Here is a 10,905-nt window from a genome sequence, read left to right as displayed (position 1 = left end):
GATAGCAAAGCAAAATGGCCATGTGTTAGCTTGTGAAGCAAGGTAAGGGATACACAGGGGTTTCTAACACTGTTCTCTCTACATTCGCCTATGCTTGAAATTTTCCATCATCATTTCAGCTTTTTGAAAAAATAAAGTGGACACAGCCCTAATAATTGGCTTCTGACAGGCTCCCCCCAAATTTGTCTAGGGTTGATCAAGGTTAACCAGGGCCAGATGTGTATGTGTGTGAGTACACACATGTGCACCCACAGGTTTTGGAACAGTGACAAGCTTGCAAAAAAAAAAAAGTCACAGGAGAGCTCCAGCAGGTCCCCAGGGTCTTCCAAGGAGACCCTGCGTCCGTGGTCCTAGGGGCAGGAAGGGTCCAAGAACCAGCATTTCAACTGCCTCCTGGGATCCTGCAGGTCTGGGGGCCATACTTCCTGTTTAGCTCTGATGGGGTCCAGAAGCCCCTTGCCCACCTTCTGCCCCCACTCCAGCCCCTCGGCATGTCCCCTACTGTCCCTCCCTGGAACCACAGAACATTACCTTCTGCCGGGTTCATTACCGCATCGTGGAGCAGGGTGGCCATACTCCCAGCTATCCCTGCAAAACAAACTCCAGAAAATTACCCTCTGCCGTGGGGTGTTCTGAGGAAGTTCCCAGGAACCTAAGGTCAGATGAAATCTGGGCTGGGCTTTCTGAGGACCAGAATAACTAGCGAGAGCTCCACTCAGACGGAGCCCTGATGCTTCAAACCCTGACATGAGTGTGGAAGCACTGAGCAGAACCAGGGAGGCTGACAGAGGTACGGTTACCCACGTTTGAATCCTGCAGACATCTGGTTTTCTTTCTCGTTGTCAGCACTAGGAGAAGACTGCTAACATTTGAGGACACCCAGAAATCACACTTCCTGGCTTTCTCTACTGTCTAGATTTTTCATTCTTGTCCCTCACCTTGGTCTAAAGGTCAGCTCACTATGCCTTCAAGCAAAGGGGGTGTAATGGGGGTGGCACGAAAGAGAAACCTTTAATTTGTTATACAAATCCAGGCATTTTCATTGAAATGGGTAACAGAAGAGTGGGACCTGAAGCTTGGCGGAAGCTTGGCGTCTGGCAGATTTACAGGGTAAGTTTGGGAAGCCCGGATTGGTTTCGTGGGTGGTGGCCCCTCGAAGGCTTTCCTCAGGCCTGGCTTCAAGAACTAGGTGCTTTGAAAGCCTGAATGGGGCCTGGAATCTTGCTTTTGGCTTTGCATTTCCTCCCTTTGGGGTGACGCTGCCTGGTGATTAAAATTAACCTTGGAAGGTAGGAGGGACAAGGAACAGAATAGGTTAACCCTTTAGAAATGCACATAATAGCTCCTCTGCCCCCTGCACACATACTTGTAATTATTCCCAGGAAGGTCAAAGGTCAACCACAGCCCACGCCACAGTGCTGCAGGACAGCACCGGGCCAACCCGGGCGTAAACTGGTGTAGCAAGGAGCTACACCATTACCTACGGCGGCCTGGGCAGGAGGAGAGCCCCGATGTCATGGGCTCCGGGCATCATCCAGGCATAGCTCTTAGTGATCGTCTCAATAAATGTAGCAGGTGGCCAGCTGTTTAAAAGCCAGAGAAATATCTGCAAAGCAGCCAGGCGCACTTGCTACTAAAGCTGCTGATGGCGGGATCTTTATGGTTCTGTGAGTACAACAAAAAAGGGAACAGGAGATTGCTGGTTTCATCCAGCTCTCCACTGTTGAAGAATGCATTCTGTCAAAATAAGTATGCTTTATATTGCTATCCATATTCCCATTCTACACCCAAACAAAACACAATCAAAGCCAACCCCGTGAGACAGGAGCAGAGGACGCCCACCCCGGCCCAGTACCCTGAGACTTATGTGAGAGCTGCCCCCCAACACGCAGCGCCCCCACCGCCTCTCTCCCTCACATCAACCACACAAAGCTACTGTAGCCCTCGGTGCAGAGAATTGCGGCTCAGACACACGGAAGAGGACGGGAGGCAAAACCCCCAAATCTCCTGAAGCTGAAAGTGGAAAAGGCCTTCCGCAGTGGCGCAAGTCCTTTGTCAGCCATAAAACTTCTTGACCTTTTAAAGCTTAGTTAGATCTTGGCGTTGTAGAGACCTGTTGTACCAGTTTTTAAATAGTCTCAAAGAAGCTGTCCAGATAACTTTTTTTTTTTTGAATCCAGCATTCAAAAGTTGGGTTTCTATTCGGGATGTTTCCTAGAACTGATCATTAACGGTTTTTGAATGTTTTTTTTTTTAAAAAATAACAACAACCAAAAAAGCCCCACAACAGGGAGAACTGAAACACCTCTGCCACGGAAGCCCCCCAGGCTCAGAGAGCGCGGGCAGGGGACGGGAAGGCGTGTGTATGTGTGCACGCGCGCGAGCCTGTGTGTCTGGGTGGGTGTGCGCACACGACCCCAGAGTTCCTTTATCGTGAGCAAGCTGCCGAAGACGAAGGCTGCTGGGTCACGGGGAAGAAGGCCCCGGGGGGATGTGTCGAAGAAGAGAACTTTCTAACTCCAGACAAATGCTTTCAAAATACCATTGGCTAGGTGGCTGTTTCCTTGGTGATGGAAAACGTCATTTAAAGTCCTTTTCATGTTTTCATAGCAGGCAAAATACATGGCGTGGGCCGGGCCCGCCCCCATGATCATCACGTTGATACCCCGCAGTGGCCTCCAGAAGCCTTCAGTCCGCATGATTTTCTTGAGGGCTCCGTAGATGCTCGTGTACCGGGCTTTGGGATCCGGAGTCAAACTCTGCATTCGTGTCTGTGGGAGAGTGAGAAAACAGGAAGTAAGAGCTAGTAAGGATGGAAAAAAGGCTTCCTTGGTCAAGAAAATATAGTTATTCTCTCCATCCTACCCTGGTCCCCTCCCCTCGCGTGCACAGATTTCATTCTGCCCAGTAACGGGAAGAACAAGGATTCAGGGAACAAGATAGCGGTACAAGACCCTGCCATGCCCTGCTAGCGGCGAGCTGTGTCTTGATGAATCCCTCATCCTTGCTGGGTCTGAGGACCTTTGATTGAAAAACATGTTTGTTGCAAGCAGCAATGAAACAATGCATGTGAAAACAGGAAACGTGGTGTCCTGGGTAAAGAGGAGCGGTTGTCCCTCAGTGTCTACACAGGATTGGTCCCAGGACTCCTGGCATACCCAAAAGCCTTCATATACAACGGCATAGTGTTTGCGTCTAGCCTATGTACAACCTCTCGTATTCTTTAAATCAGTAGTCCCCACCCCTGCTCCCAAGCCACACAGCAGGAACAAGCAAGAGAAAAGAGAGACTGTATCTGTATTTACAGCTGCCCCTCATCGCTCAGCTTCCTGCCTGAGCTCTCCCTGCTGTCAGATCGGAGGCCACATTAGATGCTCATACATGAACTGTGCATACACAGGTTCTCGTTGCTCCTTATGAGAACCTAATGAGGTAAAGCTGAGGCACTGATGCAGCACTAGGGAATGTAATTATGAGGTATCACAGAACATACACTCATAAAAAAAGAAACTACAAAGAAAAAAATAATCTTCCCTCATCCCAATCCATGGGAAAATGGATGTCTTTTTTCCATGAAACTGGCTCCTGGTGCCAAAAAGGTTGCAGCCTGCTGTGGTTTGTGTCTGGATGTTCCTCCAAAGCCTCATTCAGTTATAGGTGGGGCTTTTGCAGAGGTAGTTGGCTCTAGAGTGTGTGACTGATTCATGGTGCAATGCTAGGATTAAGGGTGCTAAGATGAAGGGTGAGTACTACATCAGTCCACTGACTGGTTTAGCATTGCCCTAATCCCAGTAGCCCAGATGCAATATAAGGGACAGAAAGAGGCTTGGCTTTCCTCTTCCTTGCTCGCTTTTGCTGACTTCTGCTTGCCACGAATTGGTTCTGTTCTGTGTGACCCTGGTGGCCAGGTTGCTTTGGAACTAGCTGACTATGGACTGAAACCTCTACAAACTGTGAGCTGAATAAACTCTTCCCTCTTTCACTTTGGGTATGGGGTATTTTGTCTCAGCAACAAGAGAAAACTAAGATAGAGACCACTACTTTAAATCATCTCTAGACCACTTATAATACCTAATCTAATGAAAATGCTTTGTAAATAGATGCAATACTGTATTATTTAGGGAATAATGACAAGAAATAGAAATTTGTATATGCTTGGTACAGACACCAATTATCTTTTCAAATATCTTCCATCCGGGCTGCTTGCACCTGCTGATGTGGAGACGAGTCTTTTGCAACCTCACAAACCTCAGCCCTCTATATTCCGAAAGCTCCTGTTCAGGCCCTACTAGGAAACTTCCCAAATCCTTTGGCCCTTACCCACGCATCACCCCTAAATACTTTTCACATTTTGTTTTTACAAGTTAACACCTAAACGTAAAAGTATGAAAGAATAGAAAGGTCTTGTGTTTTGTTGTTTGAGACAGTGTCTCTCCACGTAGCTCAGGCCGGCCTGGAATTCACAGTGATCTTCTTGCCTCAGCCTCCCAAGTGCTAGGATGACAGAAGTGCCCGCCACACAGGCTTTAAAAGGTCTTGTTCTTAATGTCTTCCTGTACAAAGTCTTGTTACCTGAGGCAGGGGCCTAGTTTAAGATCTCTGTTACCCTCGCGTAGCACTCAGGTGTGAAAGCGCTTGAGCGGGTAGGAAGGTTATTTCGTGTTTCAATCCGGCTAGGCCATGGCACCCAGATACTCGATCAGACATTAGTTCAGAGGAGTCTGTAAAGGTATTTGTTAGATAAGATTCACACTGAGGTCAGTTTACTTTGAGTAAAACAAATTATACCCCATCATGTGGGTGAAACTGATCTCATCAGTAAAAGGCTTTAAAACAAAAATCTTGAGGTGTCCCAAGGAAGAAATTCTGCTTCCACACTGCCCTTGACCGGAGTTGCAACATCAGCTCTTTCCAGCACGGCCAGCCCGCCACCCACCTTGCAGATTTTGGACTTCCCAGTCCTTACAGTGATGTGTTCCAATTCCTTAAAATAAATGTCCTTACACAGGAAGAAAAAGAGAGATTTAATTTAGATGTAGATGTCTCCCTCCGCACCGTTGGCTCTGTTTCCCTGGCAAATCCTGACTGACAGGTGGGTAAGAGGAACACCCACGTTGGCCCGGTCCCACCAAAGCAGCCCCCTCCCTTCCTCCCTCCCCGCATCCCCTCCCCACCCCTCCCGCCCAACCATCAGGAGGAGTATCTTTTTATTTCCAAACAAAACCACCCAGAAATCCTAATATAGATAAAAAGGAAGGAAGGCTTCTCTGAATGAAAATGGGGTGAAGGTCCCTAGGCGAAGGAGCAACTCCTCAGAACAGCACCTACCCCCTCTCCCCAGGAACCCCAGGGCTTGAGGGACAAGTGGGAACCAATGACCTAAATTAGTGGTCACTGTCACATTTCAGCGGCTACTAAAATCGCAAAGAAAATGGGTACCCTCTTGCCAACTTTTATTTTGCCAAGAAAGGGCCTAAAAACGACAACATAAGCAACAATCATTCCGATCATCATTTCCTGCCCTCTATTCCAATCATCATTTCCTCAACGAGTATGTGTAATGCTTTTTTTAAAAAGAGTAAGGAAGACTGTGAGTTTTGTTAGACAGGCTTATTAATTAAGAAAGCCTAAGTTTAACTTAAAGAACTTTCCCTTTCTCCCACTGCAGCCTGGTGAAAACAGCCCCCACCCAACCAGGGGCAACCGCTGGGGCCCAGGGGGCTGGAGGTGCCCCTTGGAGGTGGACAGGTCAGTTTCCCTGCACCTCTGGGTTGTTTAAAATGATTTCTATTCAACCATTCCAAAAAGGATTTGAGGTGGCTTACCTTGAAAATGCATTACAAGCAAACAAGACCAAGAGAAAGAGATATCAGTACGCTGACCACAAGGGCGGCTGAATCCTAGCCACTCCACCTCCATTTACCTGCCCAGAAGTGGAAATGCACAGCGCCCTCTGTAGGCGGCAAAAGGCCACTGCCTCTTGGGAAGGAAGCAGAGGCCCTCCAGCACTAACTTCCAAAAGATATTTGAAATAAGGTTTAGAGAAAATGAGGTCTCATTTTTCCCCTGGCTTTATCTTCGATCAAAAGCAAGGCCTAGATCAGCAGGTGGTACAACTCCATGCTTGTCAAGAATCCAAGCTATGGCATCAGAGAGAACTGGGGTGAGTCCAGATTTCATCGCTCATGGTATGACCTCAGGTACATTAATATCTCCAAGCCTCAGAGAATGGCTGAGCACATTAAATGAGATAATATGTGCCCATTTCCATCACATGGTGGTAATAACTGAGCCATGCAGGGGCTATATGAAGGTGATTCATGGAGGCTGATGTGGCTCTAGTGTATGACTTTCCAGTGGACCGAGCCCCACAGAGGTTGTTTCTGTCCCATTCAAAGCAGGTCCCGATGCCAAGCACGATGTACTGTACTAATCCTGGACCCAATAAATATTTGTTGAATGGATGGACAAACAAAGGCAGCTCACGATGCCAGCTGCAGAGAAGGGGCACTGTGTCTATTAGCCGCCTTCCCTAACTAAACACAGTCACACTTTAGCCCTGGTCATCACCTTTTCTCTAGATCTCTCCCTATCAGTGCAAAGTCCATTTCTCACTGCATTTCACCAGGGTGGAGGTGGCCTGCTGAGTCATAAGCAGAGCAGAGGCAGCAGCCAGTCCCTGGGGCCCACCCTGGGCCTGTGGATGAGAGTTGGCTCCAGCCAGGCTCCGCTCAGGGAAGAGGCCCCGTGCTTAGGAGAAGGGCTGCCACGGGGCATCTTTTTAGGAATGAAGCCTGGCTCGAGCAGGTCCCTTCCTCCTCTGGGGATTCCAGCTGGGAACTGCCAGTGTGTGAATAACTGGCCAACGGCTTCAGCCTCTCTTGCGTCCTAGTGGGCAGACACCAAAGAGCTCAGGGCAGACAGGAAAGCAGGGTGAGAAAACACAGAGGCCCAGGAATTAGCTGCTTAGAGTCTACCCTCTGTGTCCAACACTGGCTTGGGGAGACTATGGTATTTCACCTCTCTGCCCCAGTGTTCTCAGCAGGAAAATAAAGGGGAAGGACCAGAGCAGTGGCCGATGATCAGAATCATCCACAAAATGTTAGAAAAACCTATCTGTGGGTCCCACTTCAACACACAGTGATTCAAAACTTTTTCTTTCTTAAATTCTCCTGATGACTCTTAAGTATTGCTCGGTTTGGCACACCACTGAAGGACCAATTTAGGCTCCTTCCAGTCCCCGTATTTTCCAATAACATCCTCCATCCATCCTCAGCTGTGAGATTCACCGCTGTTCCTATGAGGAGGGGTGTGGTCGAGAGAAAGCGGCAGGCACAGAGAAAGGCAGGGCAGGGGCAGTGGGGTCCACAGAGCAGGCTCTAGGCCCAACCTAAGGTGGACTGGTTCATTAACCTTGGGGCGGGGCAGTTCCCACCTGTGATAATCCCCGGGGGAGCTGCCGGGATATGCCAGCCCATTACAGATGACATCATAACAAGGGTCTCTCCATTACGCACCTGCTCACATCAGTTTGCTGGACACTGGCATCACACTCAGATTTACAAGGGAGGTTTGGGGTTGATTTTGCACCCCTACCCTTTTTCAATTAGGGGTGAGGCAGGTAGAATAACACTACTGAGCCAAAATGCGCCAACCTCTTATGAAAAAGAAAAGGACCACAGGTATCTCTGTACCTCAGTGAGGGACGTCTGTCCTCAGGGTTGCTCACAGCAGCCATGTCCAGTGACGTGCGCCTGGGACAGAAGCACCCACAGATGGACCCATCACAGCCCAGCTCATGCTTTTGTACTTGGGCTTCCACCTGTCTATGGGGCTCATCCATCTGGGATCAGGCACAAGCACACAGGAAAAAAAAAACACAAGAAAATTGGGCAGGAGGGTAATGAACATGTGAATGAGAAGAAAACAGACCTTTCAGGGTGGCAAAAAAGCACAGAAAAGATCCCAGGAGTGAGCAAGCTCCCACAAGCCTCAGAGAAGAGGCCAAAGGCAGCCAAAGAAGAAATGAGGCAGAGCTGCAGTGAAGATAATCAATCTTACCTCTTTTTTAAATGTTTGACTCTGCCTATAAAATAAAGAGAGGGTTGATCTACCTTACAGGACCAGAGGAGGAGACAAAGTTAGAGGTCAGTAGAAGCAACCCAAGTGTCCATGGGGGCTGAAGGGCTAAATTCCATGGAATATTATTCAGCCTGAAAAGGAAAGGAAATTCTGGCTCATGCTACACCACCAATGAACTTTGAAGACACTGTGCTGAGTAAATATGCCAGTTACAAAAAGACAAATATTGCATAATTCCACTGATAGGTCCCTGGAATAGTCCAACATAGGCGCGTGGGAGTTGCCGGGGCTGGGGGTGGATGTATTGGAGCTAGTATCTCATGGGTACATGGTTTTGGTTTTGCAAGATGAAGACTTCTGTGGATGGATGCTGGCGACGGCTGCATAACACTATGAAAGTGCTCATTGCCACTGAGCGGTACACTTGAAAACAAGAAAGCAATTTCTGTTTTGTGTATTTTGCTACATTTTTTAAAATTGACAATGGGACTGAGGATAGAGAGGAGAAAAAAGAAAATGGATGATTCAGGATGCAGCGTGGAGGCAGAGATTAAAAGCAATGACAATACCACACACACACACACCCACCCACCCACACACACACACACACACACACACACAGTATCTCACGAATCCCTCTGCCTGCTGGGTCAAGACCTCACTGCTTGCCAGGCTCTCCCTGGACCTCTCAATCCCCTTCCAGGTTCGAAGTGAGATTCTCACCTCTGGGAAATTCATAGCTCGCGTTAGCATATTAAATGCCCTAAGAAGTTCTTCAGGACCCAAACCTGTTCAGCGAGGTCTAACAAGGCACTTCCTACATGCCTGTCATCAGCAACTCGAGCCTTTCTTCACTTAATAACCAGTTACACTTGCTGAGCACACCCAGGAAAACACAGCTGTAGCCAACGGGCAGGCCAAGGGACCCTTGAGGCAGGAAGTGCAGAGCACGTGCAGGTGTCAGAAGGACCCCGCCGGCCCCTACAGAGGACAGAGGATGATCAGCAGTGAACAGCCCGGAGACAGAGGCCACAGTGGCAGGCGCCTGGAGAAGACAGGAGCAGACCAGCAAATAAGCAGGTCACCCTCCTCCTCCTCCACTGCTGCTGCTGCTGCTACTGTACCTTCTCGGCACCCTCCATGCCCACTTGCATAACTGTAGCTCAAAGGGACAGAAGAGGAAAATTCACTGGCCCAGAAACGAGGGGGCCTGGGTATCTGGCCTGGCTCTGCCACTCACTATGTCACCTGCACCAAGTGCCCTCTGGCCTCACAACCATGATGGCAGAAGGGTTCAGCGCAAGGACACAAACTCCACACCTGCACTGCCAGGGTTGGCATGGGGTGCGGGGCCAGCCCCTTCCTCCAATTCTCCCGGAAGTGCCAGGCAGAAAGGCCTGCCTCCTTGGCCTGTTCTCTCCCTGGGGGGAGGAGGGCGGGGGCAGAGTGGAAAATTCGGTTCAGTCCCTGGCGAACTTGCTGATCAGGTAACAAGAGCTCGGAGGGCCCTGGGGAGAGAGTGCAGTAGCCCTGCCCCTTGCTACGGATAGGAAACAGACCCCAGAAGGATTGTGACTTGCCCAAGACCCCATGGCTGAGGGTCCTAGGAGCTGGGCCTGGGCCCAGAAAAGAGAAGGGTGTAAGTTGAGCCTCATAAGGGGCCCTCAGACCTCCGTAGGCCCAGCACTCTCCCCCACTTGGCCACTGCTGACTCCCTGTCAGACCCCGAGCCTGCTGGGGGGCCCAAATCCACCCTTCTCAATTTCTCAAAAATTAAAAACTTCCTGTGCTCAAAGTGCACGTGGTACTTTTAGGATTAGGAGAAGAGAATGTGAAACCCACTCATTTGGGGCCGGATACAATGGGGAAACAGCAGGGAGGGAGCTGCGGGGCCAGTCATACTGCAGACAAGCACATATCACACTGGGCAGGCACAGCCGCTGCGGAGACCCAGGGCTAGGATCCCGGTTGCCCAGTGACCCGTGCTCCAGACCCTCTCCCAAAGAAAGGGAGACGACAGGAAGCCCTAGACAAATTCCAAGCTGTGGCAGCCATGGCCTAGGCTCAAGATTATTTCAGAATCCAAAATCCAACTGGGAAGTTTCATCCTATCCTAGCTGCCAGCTGTCCTCAAGCAGCACTGACATTCACTAAATCCAACCACAGAGAATGTCCACCCTGCCTACAGGGTCCGCCCACCCCCATGCACGCCCTGGCCTCCAGCTCTCCCTCCCAGTCCCCCAGCCCAACCCAGCAGTATGATCCTGCTGTGCTGGGTGCTGCTGATACAGCTCTCCTGACACACAAGGTCAGCCACACCAACAGCGGCCCGTGGCAGACAGGACAGGCCAGGGTGCCCATTCCCGAGAGCAAGTCCTCCCGCTGAAACACCACACCACAGATGACTACACAGCCCAGGAGGAAGAGGCTCCTCTGGCACCTTACTGGCTTCCACGGCAAAGCCACAAACCTCACCCAGGCCTTGGAAAGCCCTGTCCCACCTTCCAGAATCCTTAGGCGGCAGCACAGCCACAGTAGGGACCGAAACCACATCAAAGTGCAGAGCACATGGTGAACCTCTAACTGGCGTCCTGACTCGGAACCTGCTCCCTGCTTATAATCCTTTACAGAGCACAAACTCCTTAAAGGGTTTTCAATGGTCACACACCAGGGCATTGAAAGCCCATGCAAACTATGACCCACAAGGAAGCAAGGGGACACTACCCAGCATCCTCCCCAGTCACCCACTAACCGAGAATAAAGGCCACGACATTCGTGGTGCTGTGAGGCACATCTAAGTTTATCTGCACCTCCAAATTCCAA

At 49.9% G+C, this 10,905-nt stretch overlaps 1 protein-coding gene across 3 annotated transcripts in view; it reads right to left on the bottom strand.

The window, feature by feature from the left end:
• Positions 1-10,905, bottom strand: part of Slc25a37 (solute carrier family 25 (mitochondrial iron transporter), member 37) — a 41,523-nt gene that overhangs the window by 6,307 nt on the left and 24,311 nt on the right. For all 3 annotated transcript variants that reach the window (XM_005373702.2, XM_013514005.1, XM_013514004.1), the window contains exons 2-3: positions 2,543-2,771; positions 532-588 (exon numbers count right to left, since the gene is read on the bottom strand). In XM_005373702.2, the coding sequence (XP_005373759.1) occupies positions 532-588; positions 2,543-2,771 (286 nt within the window). The remainder of the gene's footprint in view (positions 1-531; positions 589-2,542; positions 2,772-10,905) is intronic.

The sequence above is a fragment of the Chinchilla lanigera genome, unplaced genomic scaffold (assembly GCF_000276665.1).
Source record: "Chinchilla lanigera isolate Chin_1 unplaced genomic scaffold, ChiLan1.0 scaffold00002, whole genome shotgun sequence".
Classification (NCBI taxonomy): Eukaryota; Metazoa; Chordata; class Mammalia; order Rodentia; family Chinchillidae; genus Chinchilla; species Chinchilla lanigera.
The sequence above is the reverse complement of the archived record's forward strand: the minus strand, read 5'-3'. Positions and strand labels throughout refer to the sequence as shown.